Source organism: Syngnathoides biaculeatus, chromosome 11 (assembly GCF_019802595.1).
Source record: "Syngnathoides biaculeatus isolate LvHL_M chromosome 11, ASM1980259v1, whole genome shotgun sequence".
Taxonomy (NCBI): domain Eukaryota; kingdom Metazoa; phylum Chordata; class Actinopteri; order Syngnathiformes; family Syngnathidae; genus Syngnathoides; species Syngnathoides biaculeatus.
In genome coordinates, this window is record NC_084650.1 from 15,275,165 (window position 1) to 15,294,357 (window position 19,193).

Consider the following 19,193-nt stretch of genomic DNA (forward strand, 5'->3'; position numbering starts at 1 on the left):
TCTAACGGATGACTAACATGTGTCTAATGCATGAGAAGCGTGCAACAGTGACCGAATAAGATACCCCTAAAAACCATTTGCGTGTGCTAACGTGCCACTGGCGCGCGACGAGCGATTTGTCAACGTTAGACGAGCGTGTTGAGCGTGTGACTAAACGGGTGAATAATGACAGAATAGCCTTTTGCTGGCGTGTAATTTTTACAGTGGAACGGGAACGAAAACGTTTATACTCACTTCAGTTGTTCTCGTGAGTTTGAACAGTCAGCATCATGCCGGCTAGTCGAAAAAAAGGTGGGCTGCGGAATTCAGCGACTAGCGCTGCAAGTAAGAATGCAAAGCATCGGTTTATATACCCATATGCATGGACGTTCGGGAAACGCTCGAATGACGCTCAATGGACGCCAAAGGACATTCGTTTGACTTTAGTTACACACCGTGTGCGCTAGGGGATTGTTAAGTGGTCGTTGACAGGTCGCCAGTGAGTTGTTCACTGCAAAGCAAACACTTAAGTAACAACTAAGTAACGCTAGAGTAACGACTGACTAACGATAGCCAAACGCGTGCAACGCTCGGCGAACGTTAGTAAAACGTTCCATGAACATTCTTGAACGTTCTGCAGCGTTTAAAATTAAACATTGATGAACGGTGGTCTCGGTGAGAACTTTTGTGCATGTTCAAAACTTTTTTTCCTGACCGGTTTTCTCCGCCGATTCCCAGCAATTATTGACGTTCACTAGCGTTCAAAGAACGCTCTTCTGGCGCTATCCCGGCGACCATGGGCGACTACCAACGTTTCCTCAAACGCTATAGAACGTTGACCAGAACGTCATGGTGTGACGGGGCCATAACTAAGCAACAGCAATTGGAACCTCTCCCCTAGCTCATGCGAAAGCGAGGTCTTTATTTTGGAAATACGATCAATTAACGTGGCAGACAAAGCATATTCACGGTCCGCCGTTGTTGGTTTATTCCGGATTGGGTGCCATCTTCAAGCTTGTTAAAACAGCTCATGATTCAGTGCATTTGTGGTAAGAGCTCGCCTCGTTTGAGTGAGTGAGTCACAGGTATTCTGCATCACAATCGTACGTGGGAGGGAAGCTTTTCAGACAGCACGCACTTTTATGACAGAATCGCTTATTGCTTATCTTTGGTGATGAATTCTTTATCCGTTTCTTTTTCGATTGTCAAGCTCAATTAAAACAGCGAAAGTAACACCGCGCTAATAAAAGGAATTTGGGGCGCTATTGTCGTTCTAACGGTTCTACTCGGAGTAATACTGCGCCGGACTGTATTTCTGCTCGAATGAGTTTTCGAGCTGTCGGCTGCGATATGACTAATCGACAGATCCAATGAAATCCGTCTGCAAGTGTGCAAAATGTCCATAACGGATCTGATTAATGAGTCTTTGAGTGCAATGGCGCGGCCAAATGTGCTCCTCCAGTCTTTATATCACCATCTTGTTTGGCCTTTTATTCCCATTCTCCCCCACGCTCAAAACAGAGTCCCGGCCCGGACGAGACGTTTAATTACGTCTCTTGATCAACGTGACGCTCCCCGCAAGTTTAAAACGTTTCAGCGCTGAATCGCACGCGTATCGATCCGCGGCTTGCGCTTTAATAAAAACGCCCGGCGCACGTAATCCTGCCGTGACTGCGGTGGGTGAGATATCGATCAATTCCAGTTTTTTCATGGGGTGGGGGACAGTGGGAGGCTCGCACTTGTATTTGCATTAGCTATACGTATCATAATTAAAACGACGGCACGGTGCTCTGGATGATCTGTGAGCGAAGAACACGTCATTGGAATTTGAGATAATCATGTTTTTGATATTTAGACTTGGTGAAGCAGCATGTGGCTCATCGCCCATTGTCAGGTTTTCTATCTGACAGAATACAGTTCTAGTCTGTGCTGACTAAGATTCTCAGCGCGCAAATTGTGACGTTATTAATAATGTACACTTGCAAGTCTTTTTGTGTGTGTGTGTGTTTGGGGGGGGTTGCCCTGGGGGTAATTAACATACAATTCCAATCCTGACCACTAACACAACGCTGATCACAAACAAACAATTGACAGAATGGGGCATTTAAAGATCACCTCAGATGACACTGGAATACAAAAATATTGTTTTTCTGTACTGCTGATTTTTCCAACTGATTTAGGACAATTTTACATCGCTGAATGTGAAAATGGCATATATAGATATGTATGTAAAATAATGAATTTATATTACCCTTCCCACTCTTAGTGTAGTACATTTCTTACAAGGAAGGACTCGTACCCCCCTTAAAGTGCCGCTGTCATGAAATGGAAGATTTTTAGTATATTAATGAAAAAAAAAAAATGGCAGCCGGTATGGAGCCATCCATTTTTTCATGCAAAAAGCAAAAAATAAATACATTTCTTAAATTATTTTATTATATAAAGTATTTAAAGGGCCACTGTCATGGAATGCATAATTTTTAGTATATTATTAATGAAAAAATGGTAGCTGACATGGACCCATGCATTTTTTCATCACAAAACATGATTTTGACGTATACAGCTTTTTGTAACTCCCGCCATGAAAATCCTCTCGAGAGATTTGTTTTCTAGAAGAAGCATGAAGTGACATACATGGCAGGACCACCCTCAAGTGGACTCGTTTGTTTCTATTAGTTTTACCTAAGGTAGCTCTTTGTTCCTTTGTGTTAGCCAAAATGCCGGCTCGCTGCATTGTTGAATATTGCTCGAGCACTCGGGAGGATAGATTTACCCTTCATAAGTTTCCAAGAGACCCAGTTTGTCGTGAAAAATGGATTGCCCGGGTGCAAAGGACGAGAAATTTGTGGGTTCCAAATGACAGGTCGGTGTGTATACAGCTACAAAAAAAAACAATAGTTGGGGGGAGGACGTAATCCTTTCAGAACGCAAGAAAAGATCCGTGTCCGTAAATCAGAGGTGCTAAATGTTAGCGATCACGGCTTCAGCCGGGCTGGCTCATACATACTATCTGGGAGTCTGTTGTTAGTTAGATGTGATCCGCATATCATCAACTTCACTTCACTCAATTGTGAGATGTTCTCTTCTTCGAAAAGAGCTTCCGTTTCTGAAGGGACGTGTCCCATAGTAGGGGCCACGGCGTATTTTCAATGGCGAATGTCCGGGGTGACGTCACGGGCAGTAGGTGCAGCCAATATGGCTACCACTTGAATGTCGAATGAGACCTCCGCAACTTTGCGCATGGATGACGTGCTCTCTATTCATTCTTTGGTATAGACATTGAAGTGAATAATGTATTTTTCATTTCAATATCTATTTTAGAATGTGTATAGGGATGACACTTGGGCTTTAAGGGGCACGCGTTATCATAGGAGAACCTATGATATGACGCGAAAATACCTGTTCAGCAATATGTGACCCACGGTTCATAAAGTTGACCTGATTTAGCAAAACCAATGTGATGTATGCATTCGTCATATCAAAATTGTCCTAAATCAGTTACAAAATAAGATCTCAAGACAATAAATTTATTGTTGACCACCAGAATGATACACATCCTGCTTCAGCAAACCTTAAAAACAGATAAAGAAATCAATATCTGACCCCATGTCGCAGAACATTCTCGCAAACCTCCGTTCCTAAGTGTACATGCAATGTAGACATGGAGTAGCAGCGCATGTTGCGTGTACAAGTCCGGGCGAGTACAGTAGAAGTTCATCACGTGAACAACGCACTCGCATGAACTGAGTCCATTGACTTGCGAGCGGTTGGTTGTTGGCATAGCGATGATTTAGTGCAGTGCTGCGCTTTCCTCCATTTCACTCCACACTGAGCATCGCACACACTCTATGCATCTTCAGCATCTCGTCAGATGCCTTTCATGCTGTACCCTTCCCCCCTCATCGCTTCTGTTCGCGCTGTCCTTCCATTCAGCGGCACAACTCAGCGCTTGTCCTCGAATGGGGAGGGGGGACGCAAATCGGTCCCACTAAGATCCTCCTTAAAACATGCCGCATGAAACCTGCTGCTGTACTGTACGTTTGCGACGGGCACGGAGTGGGACCGCAGTGCATATATTTCGCCATCGCACGGCTGTCTAATTAGGTCAGTGTGATCTTTTCGTTCCCATGGAAACCAATGTGTGGCAAGAAGAAGGGATGGAAGGAAGGAAGGAGGAGGAGAGCGCTGGAAGTGACAGAGCAGGTCGCTAAATGATGGGGCAATGTGTGTGGGTGTGGGGGGGAGTGGGCGGGTGTGTTTGACGGATATCACCAAGTTAGGATGACTTCTTTTCACTCTCGGAGTTTATATAAGAAGTACACTTCATTAGGTACACCACCCCAATCCAATGGATTCCGTGACAAAAAAAGCTAAATCTGCCTGGGCAAAGACAATAGTTGATGATTTTGAGATCTGCCCACGCATAAGGGTGAAAAAAAAAAAATGGAGCTTTCCGACCTGTCAATCACTCGTACGATAATAGCCCACTCTCGTCTGATTGTCCCACAAGCAATGCCAGTTGTCAGTAGCGTGCGCTTGGAAAAGTTAATGTTATGAAGGAAATGGTGATCAGATACACTTGGGGAACGTGCAGTTCTCGGCAACCTTACAAGGGGCTCGGTTGATTCATTTTCCAAAGCCTAAAACCCAGTTGACGAAGTGTCTACGATGGATTAAGGCTCGCGGACGGGAGCGCACCCACAGCTAAGTGTGGAAAATATCAACAAACACAAGGCTGTATGTTCGAAGGTTGGTGAGGGAGAAGTAGCTTCTCTGGCGCATTTGGCAAAACAACATACCGCAATGTTACCGGGAATACGCTCTAGAGAATCCATTTCAAACCTGTTATGTTCAGTCGCCATTTTAGAAGATTTTGGGAGATGGCAACTGTTGCTTAGTGGGGTCGAGCTGAAGATCGCCAGTCGGAAATGTCCATTCTCAATTTAGTGTCATACAACTGTATATTGCATATAGTTCAAATTCAATAGCAATAGGACACAATCCTGAGATCTGGTTTATCTTTGAAGGACATTTGGATAAAGCAGAAATTATCATAAAATGGCAGTAACAAACCCAAATTGGATGGCATGGCCACCAAATCCTTTTTTTTTTTTTGGTGGGTCCACCATACATGCTTACCAAATTCTAATATCTTACCCAATGTTGCTATATGACTCTAGATTTGCATGACTTTTTTTTTTTTTTTTTTAAAAGCCCCTGAAAATGACTGCAATAACCAAAAAAAAAATTCCATATTGAATTCGTTGAATTTTCCTTCAGGGAGCTAAAAAAAAAATTAGCTTAAATGTTAACTTTCAACCAAATTGACAGGCTGCCTGTGTGCATTTGAGCACGGCTTCTTGAGACTTTTTTTGCGGCTCTCGTCACCACAGATATGCCGACCAAATTCGATGCTGCTGAGTAAAATTATATTCATTTTAAATCAAACAAAAATGGCCACTGTAAATAAAAAAATGGAAGACTTCCTATGTTTTCCGGTATGACTTCTCAATACTTTTTTTTGTGGGTTTCCTCATGCCTGACATGCCAATCGAATTTCATGTTACGAAGTAAACCAGAACTTTCCCGAGTGCAAACAAATCTTAGCCTTATCATTTGGATTATGATTATGATTAGAAGCGTGGAGGTCCACAGCTGCAGGGCCCATCACCTCCGCTGCATGTCAGAACTTACCCCACACTTCCACTTGATGTTACGTAAAACACACGCACACACACGCGCTAAACATGAGTCGCAGCTGATTGTATGTGACAAGCCCCCTTTCATTAAATGCACCTGGGGGGTCCGAATGCACAACAACATGGGGTGGGGGCGTGGGGGGGGGGGCACAAACGCAGCAGACTTACGGATGTTTTTGGCTGCATGAGGACAAAATGAACAACTCACAAAGTTCCAAAAATAACACCTTTGAGCAATCTTGCAATTTACTCAAATAGACTGAAAACTAGCCTATGGTATGCCTGCATGGAATTATTTTTTGAAAATAATTAAGGTGCTATTCTTAAATGAATGTAATTTAAAAAAATACACTGATTTATATCACACACACAACTTATTTTATTCTTATTAAATATTGAAATACATTGAAATACTATTTGCAAATGCGTCAGTGAAAACATTTCAATTTGTTTTTGCTTTATTTTTTTATTTTATTTATTTTTTCGTTTTATTTTTTTAATTGTGTTATATTTTATACATATATTTATTCAAGTCTTATCCAAAAACACAAATTTTATTATTAATTATAATTATTAAAATATATCATCAATTATGAAATGTAATTTCAATGAGTATTTTAGTTTTTTTTATACATATTTTGTATTAGTTTTTATATTAATTTAGGGTTAGGTTATATTAAAGTACAATTGCAGTAAAACTACTAATATTCTATTATTTATTGTGTATTATTTTATATAAATGTTGTACATTATTTTCTTATTAAAAATATATTTTGCACATCATTTTATAATACATTATGTATCTATATTCTACATTATGTACTTGTACTGTACTTTATACACCAGTTTTATTTTTACGGTGTATAGATTACATATTATTTTCATTATTCAGATTTTTCAATTGAATTCATCTCTTTTTATTAAAAAAATGCATTTATTCAATTATTATTATTATTGTGGTTTTACAGGAATTTCACACCAATATTCCACCCCTCTGCAGCCATAAACAAAATAATGTTGTGCACCATCATGTGGGTGGAGGGGCCCCGCCACAACCGCAAGTTTTTCACAGCGGTTCGGTCACCTGCCTTGTCCACTCCGATGCCGACAGAGCACAAAACCCACAACCACTTTCAAAATAAAGAATCAGCGGGCGAACGGATTGTTGTTCTGACCTCGATCGCTGTCGTAGAGGTAGGCGAACTTGTCCCACTTGTAGTACTCGATGAGGCTGAGCAACGGGCCCTTGATGTCGGGCCTCATCTGGATGATGAACTGCTGGTTGCCGTCCAGCGGGAAACTGGGCGTGATGAAGGACACGTGCAGCGTGCCGCAGAACGACGTGATGGTGTTGACCGACTTTTTGTCGTAGAATCCGAAAATGGCGTAGACGCCCCTGGAGAACTGCGAGCAGACTGAAACGGGGTGAGAAAGATAGAGAGAGAGAAAACAAGCGTTAACATTTGTTGTTTTACATCCTCTAGCGTGCTTGGGGGATGTGCCTTGCTCAGCGTGTCTTCTGGCTGATTAATAGATTTCTGTCTTTTACCTGCACCAAGGGAGCGCTTGTACTAAAGAGAACATATGCAGGAGAAAAGTCACTAAAACCACCAATCTTGCTCGTCTTATTCTTCGGGAAAATGGCAACAGTTTGTTCTCTTTTTAGGAAAGTGCAACCTCGATAATGAGCTTACTTCAGGAAGCCGGGATTTGAACCCTCAACCTCTGATGCAGACGCGCAAACCAGACCGTGCTGCCATTTTCACAGAAACTCTAAAACCAAAACCACCCTCAATCTAAAATAATAATCCATTCATCTCTCGTGATGCTGATATTTCCATATTAGCGATGTACGAGTCCTTTGTGTCTTGATTAGCAAATTGTTGCTCTGGGCGCTAATATCTAGCGCGTCGGAACTCATCTGCATTTTCATTCACATGATATGCGCCGCACCCTCCACTCTGTTGACGTTGCAAAAATCACCCCGGCGTTATCTTTTACGAGCCCCGCCGCGGCGCCGACGCCAAATTGGCTTTTTCCGACATCCACCGTTCATTATGCGCGGAGCCGGGAGACGCCGGCCGTCGTCGTCGCTGCCGCTTTTGTCGCGGCCAACCCACAGGAAAGCTTCTCGCACGGGGCCGAGGTCACGGGCCGTTTCTCGAGCGTTCTACTCCGGGGTCAGCAGATTATCGTGTCGTCCGCGCGGGCGGTATTGATCGCATGTAACGTCATCGGCTTCACTGAGCGGGCTGGAGTTTATTTCATGGAATGAGGCATTTCTTCTGGTGCAAAATCATGGATTGGCCTGCTGATGTGGACCAACTGGAGTCCGATGAGAGGAGATGGAAGGCAAGCCAGCAAAAAACCGAACCTGATGAATGTCCAATCAAAAGCAGACATCGGCAAGTTTTTGCTGAGCTTTTTTTCCCCCCTCATCGCACCACAGGCTTCGTGCTCTTACAAAATGTAGTAAATTCCAGACAAACTATTACCACGATTTTAGTATTTATTTGTATGACAAAAAGTCAAAAGCAGGAAATTGTGCAAAAAAAATCTGAACCTTTTTCTATGTGCATAAAAAGTTTTTTTTTTTTTTTTTTAACTGTACCTGACTGCTTCACCATGTTTGATGACAGCAATGCTAATCTGATAAATATAAACTTGTGTTCCTTCTGAATGTACAAGTCACCAAAAAGGCATTTTCAGTCAGCACAGAGCAGTAATTTTATTGTCGCAATGATTTAACAATATCGTGAAATATTTCACGTAATCATGGATCTTGTTGGATTGAAGGTTTATTCTTGCAATCAGAGAGAGGGATCAAACGAGCGCCGTTTTAGTTCCGCCCACGTCCAATTCGTTGGCTTTTCTATCGAATTTACTAATTTACTCCCATTTTTACAATATAAAGACATTTCCCATCAGGTGGGCTCTGATTTGGCTGATAAAATTCATTAAAAATGATTATTTGATGAGCAAACAACAGTCATTCTCTGCAGCCAGTTGGTTCGTTAGTAAGAAATTGTGCACGACCTTTGAGTTTGTGCAACTATTTAAGATTAAACTGTACAATAAATGTGAATGTTATTGTTGTTTTGGCAAAATGGAGGAGGAAATTGCAAAGAAGCATGCATAGTAAGATCCTACGGAGCCCCTAGAATGAAATTTGAAGAAACTTTTTTCTCATTGTAACAAGAAAGTTTCTCATTGTAACGAGTAACTTTCTCATTGAGAATGATAAACTCTTTCGTTACAATGAGAAAGTTTCGAGAAACGTCTATCTGTGAGTCGTGGCTCGTTTCCCTGCTAGCGGTAGCAAATGTATTTTTCCCCTAGAAAAATTTTGTATGGAATTGTACATAGTTTGCAAGATTTTTATATTGTGTTATATTCCCGAAAATAAAATTCAACAAAAATGTGACCACAATCTTTGTTTTCTTTGGGGGAAAAAAAATTGCAGAAATTTTAAAAAATTTGCACACAAATTTAGTCGGACTTTGTACGAAAAGGGAACATTGTTGCCGTTTCACACATTTTTTTAATTAAATAATTAATTATTAATTGTTTTAAATGGGCGCAAGCCTATTTTCATACATGAATTTAGGAAAATGTATGAAAAAGTTTCAGATTTTTTCGTAGGATTTTACAAGAATAAAAACTATATTTTTGATCAACCAAGATTTTTGTGTGAAATTTAATAGGATTACCATGGGAATCACGTCGCAATAACGCAAAAATACCGACGCGATGGTAAAAATCAACTCCGGTTTGACGAACAATCCTACTAACTTTCTTTCTTCGCTCTCTTGCGGCCCCCAAAAAGTTTTACAAGCTTTTATTTCTGGGAGTGGGTGGGAGAAAACAAGTCAATCTGGAGCAATAAAGAAGCCGGGGACGGTTAATCGCTCGCCGGCAGAAAGAGTAAAGGATTGTGGGAAAAGCCATTAGGCCTTTGCCACGTGTGACTGCCTCTCAATGACTCCTACTCACAAATCCCTCCTCACACTCGTAACAATTAAATGACAATTATTTCTCAAGTCCCAGTACAGAATTTTTTTACTGTTCTGGTCACTACACCGAGAATCGCCAAATACACGCAGTCTATAATCTGTGCAAAATACAATCGTTATAATTAAAACCTGTTTTTCCCCCACTTTGAACAAAAGAAGCAGAGCTTATCATTCTTGTTTTCATTTACATTGTTACCATTAGTTCCTGAAAGCATTCTTCAATATCAAAATGGAAGAAACAACAAAAGCAATTTGTCACACGGTATATACGCAGTAGTGTGCAGTACAATGCTACAAGAATTTTGTGTGGAATTGTTCACAAGTGACCACACTATATTATCAATATTTCAAATATATAGTGGGAAAATGTACAAAATTGTCAGCGGCTCTTTATAAGCCGCGACTTTTTTTTCACATGCTTTCAACCCAGTGGTTTAAGCAGTGATTCGGCTAATTTGTGCATTTTTTTTTTCTAATGACCGCAGGGGGGCACTCGAATGGAAACGGTAAGAGTGAGCCTGGTGGAATATATGTGCCGAGGAAGTGACTTTTACCGGTCTAGCCCCGTTAGCGCTGCGCCGTGTCTCAGTGATTTTTACCAGTGTTTTTTTTTTTTTTAAACGGGTCTGTTAGCGCAGTGCTAGCGTTAGCACGGTGGCGATAGGGTTAGCGCGGCGGCGCTAGCATTAAACTCTGTCTAACGTCTTTGTAAATATCTCGTGTTTCAACGTGGGCACTTGCAGCTTTTACGTGGCTGCAGCTTATGTATGTACCAAATGGTATTTCCTTTACAAATGTACTGGGTGAGGCTTATAACCAGGTGTGCTGTGAGGGCTGGGAATTATGGTATATTGTATTCTAATAAAAAACAAATGCTGTATGATAATAAACCACAACCACTGTGCTCTCATCTCACAAACTGTCAAAAAAATGATGCATGAGAATTTGACATTAGCACAATTGTGTTTGGGCAAAAAAATGTCGGAATTCTCCAAACTAGCGCTCGCACAAAAATCGAGGATGGTACTACAAAACAGAGAGATTTGTTTTTACAATATGTAGGAAATGATATACTTTGTGCAAATGGGGAAAAAATGGTTTCTTTTAACAAGAATTTATGAAACTGCACAAAAGAGTCAGCTAAACTCTGACAATATTTAGTCGAAAATTTATCCCTCCACCCCAAAAAATATATGTACTCCAATATTTCTTGTGAAAACAATTTAGTGTGAATTAGTACAAAAGACTCAGCACAATTAAAAAATTTTTGAGGACATGCGAAGGACTTAAAGCACAGGTGTCAAACACAAGGCCCGGGGGCCAGATCTGGCTAGCCTCATGATTTTCTGTGCCCCGCGCAGGCAAATTATGTGTATCAACTTCCGTGATTTTTCTGCTGCAAAATTACCAATTTTCATATCCTACATGATAACGTTGAGATATCACAAGCATTTTTGTGTTGCCAAACATCAACAACAGATGAAAAACTTCTGCCCTTGATTTCTGTTTGCAAATCTATTTCATAAATTCCAGGTTTAAACACGATTAGGCGGTGAAAGATTTTTATGAGTTCACATTCATAAGGGCCCTCTGAGTGAAACCGCGACAAAGATGAGTTTGACACCCCTGACTTAAAGCAATAAATGACAAATTCATTTTTAAACGCAGGTACAATTTTTTGTTGTTCTGGTCATGACAGAGAACGAGTTTAATTCTACATTTTCTCAGTGATGTATTACCCTTGTTCTATATACATTTATCTATGATACAACACCAGCGCGCGCTCACCTCGCGAGGACAAGGTGAGCGGCGTGAAATAAATTTAGCCGTCCCAATTAGCTGACCCGCTTTTTCGCCCGGTGCGCCACCGGAGTGCCTCGTCGTCTCCTTTTACACGTCGCCGTTTATGCTGATTTAAAGATTGCATTTGCATAAATTATCGTAAGACCTTCACTTCACCCCGACACGCCTTGCAAGAATTTCATCGGAAAAAAAAAGTGTTCTCCCAAGATTGATATGATTTTAATAAGTAGTTTTACTCATTTGCGGGGTATTAGTGTTTTAGACATAGTGTTGGCACAGGAATTGAGCGGGTGATTTTATGGGGGGAATCACCATTACTATTATCATAAATTCAGAAGCAAATTGTACAAAATAAATTGTCTCCCATCACTTTTTTAACCCAAAAATGTATCGGGAAGTATACAAAAAAAATAAATCACCATCTTTATGCTCTCAGAGAGACTGAGCAGAAAATGTTACTCAAGATGATACGTGGTATTTTATTCTCTCGACAAAAAAAAAAAAAACATCGCAAAAATCTTCCCCTTGCGAGGCGTCTGCGCCTCGATTTCTTTTTCAGTCCTTCTGACTTTTTCTTTGAAGCCGGTTGAGGATTGCATAAATTAAAACATCCACCTTCACGTGCCTCGCATCACTCCATGACAAGACACTTAAATATGTCCTCTGCTGTAAAAACCCTTCTCTATATGGATTAAAGCGGGTCTTGTTGCCATGGCGACAACCCAACACACATGCACGCGGTATCTAGCAAAGGACACTTGAATGAATCAACCTCATTTAGCTTGCGTGTATGGATTGATAAAAGAAGACAAACTGACCCTGAGCAGTCAGTCCGAAAATGATGAATCAGCACACGCAAACACTCACACACATGCGTGCACACACAAGTATGCCAGTGAAACAATATTCATCAGCAGTGTTAACAGATTTGACCGTTGCCCTGCTCAAGTACCATGTTGCCATGGCGACAAGGCCCAGTTTATTTATTTATTTTTATGTAAATATGGAACTGAATTAAGAGCAGCCACCACATGGACTATAGAGTCACTCGATAAGATGGCTGCAAATCCTTTGGAGGAGCTGCTCTGCCGCATCCACGCGGGCCCAAAGGGGCTCATTTTGCTGCTCTGGGTTTTTCCGTTTGCGCTCGAAGATCCCGAGCGAGCGGCCGGCCCGTCGACGCGCGTCGGCCGCAAAGCGCAAAGAAATCATGGCAAAGTTGCATTTTGTAACACAAAAATATATGTCGATAGATTTCGAACCTATACGTGTTGATGGAGTTTTTGCGAGGAATGAGGATAAGCGGCAAAGAAAATGGATAGATGGATGAAATTTTAAGTATTGTCAAATGAAAACAATGTGGATGAAATTGTAGGTACAATTCAGTTTTACGTATCTATATATATATATTATGGAATATTCACAGAATGCAATTCGTCTTTGTATTATAAAGGTTTTTTTTAATATTACGACATTATTCATGGGTTTATTTTTTGTGACTATCACTTTTTTTAATACAATCATCGGAATATTATGGCAGGAGTTAAACAAATTAAGACTTTTTTTTTTTAAAGTACAAATTAAAAATTAACTTGTAATATTGTGGCAGTATTCACATAAATTTAGGACATTTTTTCATAACATTATAATGTTGTTCAATTATATTTGAGTCTCATATTACCAACGTATTGAGATGACACTTTCTCAAAACATGACATCATAACATTATTGTAAAATAAATTTTTCTGGTTAGTCCAATTTTTTTTTTCAAAATTTCAACATTATTGACGTATTAATGATCTCATAATAGTACAATGTTTTGACATAATGTAATTTAAAAAAACCTTTATTTTTTAAAATAGTTACATCTAATATTTGGAAAATAATTAATATTTTCTCTTAATTTTTCTTTTTGGTATAATAATACAACATTTTTCAAGTAAAATCTTGTTTCTCTACTCTCCTTTCCTCGTACAAGTTTTTTTTTCCCCTCATGGAATACTTTTCTTTTTTTCATTAAAAAAAACATCTTTCCCTGTTATTGCATCATTTGTGTGATATCTAAAAATGTATAGTATATTTTATTCTGGCATCACGGTGGGGCAGATGTAAAGCCTCACAGTTCTGAGGACCGGGGTTCAAATCCCAGCCCCGCCTCTGTGGAGTTTGCATGTTTCTCCCCTAACCCGTGTGGGGTTTTATCCGGGCACTCCGGTTTCCTCCCACATCCCAAAAACATGCAACATTAATCGGACACTCTAAATTGCCCCTAGGTGGGATTGTAAGTGCAACTGTTTGTCTCTACGTGCCCTGCGATTGGCTGGCGACCAGTTCAGGGTGTACCCCGCCTCCGGCCCGTTGACAGCTGGGATAGGCTGCACCACTCCCGCGACACTCGTGAGGATAAGCGGCTTAGAAAACGGATAGATGATTTTATTATTGCAGAAAGTTGGTGGTGGGTTCACATGAAATGGCCACTTTATCACAGTACAAAAAAAAAAGGAATTATTCAGATTTTTGTAATTCTAAATTATTAGGTTGTTGTATATATTAAACACATTTGTTTAACCTCTTTCAATGCTTCATTCCAATTTATTGAAGGCAGCCCTTCCTACGTACGCAACGAGGCAATGCACCAAATCGCCGCGGCCACTGCGGGCTACGTTAAAAAGAAGCAAAAGAAGAAGGACTTGTGGGAGATGTGACTGACTTTTTTTTCCTTCCCCTCCTCCTTCGAGCCGTCCTTCCGGCAGCTGCTCTCGACAAGAACACTGCAGCTCAGTTCTTGTCAACTTCTATCGCCAAGCCCCCCCATACCCTTCCTCCTCTTTCTCTCTCTCTCTCTCTCTCCTCTCTCTCTCTCTCTCTCTCTCCTCTCTCTCTCTCTCTCTCTCTCTCTCTCTCTCTCTCTCTCTCTCTTCTCTCTCTCTCTCTCTCTCTCTCTCCTTTTGTGCATTGACCTGTTTCCTGGAGGCATTCTGACGGCCCGCAATGAAGCCTTCGCTAGCGAGTTCGTGCGGACAGCGTAGCGCCCCCTAGTGTACTGAGACTTTCTTTTGGGGGTTCCTGTGCCCTGCGTTAGCTATCGAAGTAGGTAACCAGTGGGACCATGGCAACGATGTCTACCACTTGGACTCGCTCGAGCAAGGCAAGGAGTGTCCTTCGCAAACACACTTGGGAGGTTTACTACATACACTTTTGTCTCATAACATTTCAAAATTAGTCATGTAAAACTGTTTTTATTTGTTAAATGAGTTTTTATTTCACATTTTTTTCATAAAAACGTCAAATTGTGAAAATATTCTTGTAAAATATTTTTCACATAATATTGTGACTTTTTTAGTAGTATCACAGCAAATCACACGATTACTTGTTAAATTACATTTTTTGTGCATGTGTATTTTCTCATAGTTGACTTAATATTGCACCAGTATTCAAGTATTTTTTCCATTATTAAACAGTTTTTTTAAAATCCTAATATTAGTTATTATAATAAAGTAGATTTTTTTGTAGAATGGAGAATTTTTTTTGAAATATTACAATGGTATTTAAGTAAAAATTAGTTTTTCGCTTTTAAAAAGATCACTTTTCTCAAAGTCAAAGTGAGGAGAAGCAGGACAGAAATTCTTAATATTAGATTATTTGTGTAAAAATAGTTTACACTTAAGAGTTTCTCCTCTTGGAAAATTATGGCTTTTTCTTGTAATATTAATAAACAAAGAGCATAAAATATTTTTTCTCATAAAATTAGGTCATTATTTTTTTCTCATGAAATTTTGAGATTTTTTTTAACACTATTCAAGTAAATGTACAAATTATTCTAGGAATATTGTGACATTATTTTTGTGAAAATGTGCATTTTTTTCCCCCTCACAAAGTGATGACTTTTACTTTAATACTTCACACGTCCCCATCAAACTGCAACTTTATTTCTTGTAAGATTTCCAGAACAGGAAGAGAAATTCGGAGAGCTCGAGAAGCTTAATCACAAACGCAGTTATGATTGTTTGTTTGTATTTTATTTGAATCTCAGCTGACTTTTCGGCGAGAGGCAGGGTGCAATTCTTTGCCAAACAATTGCAGGGCACAAATAGACAACCATTGGTCTTCACACGCACACCGATAGGCAATTTAGATTCTTTCGATGCGCTAACCAGTTGCCCACGATACCGTCGGATGTTGTTCCGTCCAAAAAGTATCGATTGAGACCTAAACGGGAATCGCAGCGCCTTTCTGTCATAAAAACAAAACGTACGCTCCGTGACCTTTTGCGTAAATACCAGGGTGGACTTGGTGTGTCCTAATGATCTCGCAACAAACCGAAAAGTGCCGCCGCGCATGTGAAGAAGCTGGTTGCCACGCCAACCGGAGTCGAGCTTCTATTAAACTGGATCTAATCTTTTCAGATTTGGCAGTTCACTTCATCTTATTGCCTGGTAATGCCTAATTCAAATTGTCATAACTATGACCTTAATTATTAACACTATGAAGATATACAGTATATATCCTTTTTTTTTTGTTAATCATTTAAAGACTTGACTTACCAGTTTAATTCCTTCCTTGAACACACTCTTAACTCAAAACACTTCTCAAATCACCATTTCCCATTGAAATGAATGGAAACACGATTAATCTGTTCCAACTCCCCATCAAACACACACACACCAAATTGAAATATCTCACTCGACAGTATTTTACAAGCAAAAACATACATTAATAACATTTAAATTGACGGTAAAGAACGTAAAACTCATCATGATTTCCTTGATTCCTTTTGGTGTGTGCACCTTGGCCACTAGGGGCAGTATGATACACCGATGCGGATAAACAGTACATGAAGAGCCCTCAACAAGCTGCATTAATATAGTTTTTTTGCTGCATTGTTTGTGTTCAAATATCCGCTGCTTAAAAGGTTATTACGATACAACTTTGATACTATTTTTTCTTTGTCTCTGGCGATTTGTATTGTGTGTTAGCATTTAGCTAGCATGCTGTCGAAAGACGACATTAGGCGGTTTGGTTGAAAACACAATGTGTAATCATGTCTATTTTGTTTTACAGTAACCATCAACTGTTAGTGCCAATAAATAACTTCAATCTAACCATCAAATTTTTTTTCTCAAAACAAAACAGAAAATCAGCCAAGGGACATCTCAACTCTCCCAAAAACCGTAAATCAGGCCACTCATTATTTGAGGTACCGCTACGCCATTAAAAATGACTTGATCGGGAATAGAAGGGTCTCTAGAGGTAACCCTGCTTACCAATCAAGTGTGAAATTGAACAACCGGGTAAATCTTTACATTTCTGTCAATATCTGAAATGCATTCTGCACTTCTCATACACAATCACAAATAGTGATACTAATTAACACAATCATCCGTCCCACACATCCAATTACATGATCATCCTCAGCTACCTGAAATTCCACGCCAAAGAACTACTTTTACGCTGCGGCCGAATTCCTATCGCCAAAGCCAAAGGGTAAGGATAAATGTAGTGTTAGCACAAATTAGCATTAGCTACCGTTGTTAAGCTTCTGATCATGTTGTTCAGCTACACTGTCTACCTGGGGGTATTTATGTCCGTCGGTACACGGATCGACAAACGTGTGAGAGCGGCTCGGTGATGAAATGCCGCATCCGCCAGTGAAGAAACACTTCCGCCGTCTTAGCAAGTGACGCATATCTCCCCACCTCATCTATCTTGGGTCTTTGACCCCTGAGCCGAGGCTTTTATACGCTCCATTTCTCCGTGGCCTTCAAAGCGCCGTGACACATTGTTCCGACATAAATACGTACATACATTACTGTGAGAATAAAGGACACGGATGGAGTTCACGGCAGTGTGGTCGTAAGTATAAATCATTAGACGCAATTAAGCTAGTAAGGCAGAAGAATGTTCTGAGTATTAGAGATTGTTTAAGAGTTATTACTATGCAACATTGATCATATCGCCGGTTCTACTCAATAATCCATAAAATGGGTGACAGTGAGGTAGGACCACAAGACAGAACTAACCTAATGCTAACATGCTGGGAGCTCATAGTTTGAGAATGTGTACTAAGCACCGTACCTCGTACTTTCAGTTGTATTGTTTATATTTTGTCCGCAAATTAACTTCTGACGAGTCCAAGGGGTACCCCATCGGTCGTTCTAAGCTATAATAAAATTATACGCCGTTGAGTGTGTAATTGCCCAGCCCAATTCCAATGAGAATTGATCAAATGCTAACATTGGTTATGCTAACACCGATCAAGAAAGTAATGCGAGTACAAAACGGAATTTTCCCTCTAGTCATGTTTGTAATTTTATAAGAATGGATGAAATGCTTAAATGCAAGCGGTTGGTGTTCCCAAAATGTAAGCTAACAAAGATAGCAACTTGAGGACAAAAAAAAATGCTAATGTAGTACTGTAAGTACAGCAGCAAGTTCATGGTGCGCATTGTACATTGGTAGAAGGATTTTCCAGATTTTTTTTTGGGGGGGGGGTCAAATCTGGGGGTGCGCATTATACTCAAGAAATTACGGTTGTATTATAGTGAGGTACTACTTTGATAAGAGTGGATGTAATGCTAACATACTTGCTGTTAATACTTTTCAAATGCATCTTAACATAAACTAAGAAGATAATGTGAAAAAAAAAAGCCATTGGCAAATTGAAAACAATTATTATAGTTTGATATATATTTGTGTTTTTTTAATTGAATGGAAGAAAAGCTGACAATTGGTGTTCTGAAATGTATGCTAAGACGGAAACTTGAATACAAAAAATAGTTTTACATTTTGTAATATTCTAGCCAAATACTATGATATGAATGGCTGTAGCACTAACATGCTCGCAATTGGTGTCCTAAAAAAATGTTTTAAAAATAAATCAATATTATATTTTTGTTCAATATAATCATTAAATAATACTTAGATTACGAGAGTTCAAATTTAGCAATATTATGATATGAATGGCTGCTAGAATGTATTATTATAGAGATGTATGTGAACGCCAAGAATGAAAGCAATGCTAGTACTGTACCAAAAAATGCCGTGGCAGATTTATGATGTTTTTTTTTCATATTTTTCCCTGTACCAGTCAAAAATGTCATCAGTTGGCATCGTAAAAATGCAAGTTAGCAAAGAAAGATAGCAAAGTGGGTATAAGAAAAAAAACTATGGTAGATTGATAACGGATTTGACATTTGGTACTATTAGAACTAAGGACTATCTTGATCTAAATGGATCTAATGCTCACATCCAACCAGTTGGTGGTGTAAAAATCAAACAAAAGTGAAAGATTATTAGATTGTATGACAACTGAAAATGTTGCTTTCATCAATTTCCTATGGGAAAGTTTGTTTTAAAACAAGACAAGCCAGCAAACTGCTTTTGTACTGGGTTTTTTTTTTTTGGTTCTTTTTACCCAGAATTTAAACAGGGGTAAATTTGAAAACGTCTGATTTCTTCCAGCGCTCCGTTCTAACTAGCGCAGTCTCCCGCTGATGTGAAAGCAGCAGGTCGGCTAGCGGAACATCTGTTGAAGTTGGAAGAAGGCACAATTGTTTTTGGAGTCTTTCCTGCAAGGAATTCACTCGATTGTTTCTGCCTTCCTCTGCTCTGTCTTCTCCGTTGTGGTTATTATTTCGCATCTGCGCGATTGTGTGACATTCACCGTTGGCACCGGTCTCCGCGTGACCTCGTCCAAGAG

At 39.8% G+C, this 19,193-nt stretch overlaps 1 protein-coding gene across 10 annotated transcripts in view; it reads right to left on the reverse strand.

Moving 5' to 3' along the window:
• gria2b (glutamate receptor, ionotropic, AMPA 2b) overlaps positions 1 to 19,193 on the reverse strand; it is a 52,715-nt gene that overhangs the window by 23,930 nt on the left and 9,592 nt on the right. For all 10 annotated transcript variants that reach the window (XR_009797066.1, XR_009797067.1, XR_009797068.1 and 7 more), the window contains one exon: positions 6,854 to 7,093. Coding sequence is in view for 6 of the 10 variants with exons in the window: in XM_061834587.1 (XP_061690571.1) it covers positions 6,854 to 7,093 (240 nt within the window). In the remaining 4 variants the exon portion in view is untranslated. The remainder of the gene's footprint in view (positions 1 to 6,853; positions 7,094 to 19,193) is intronic.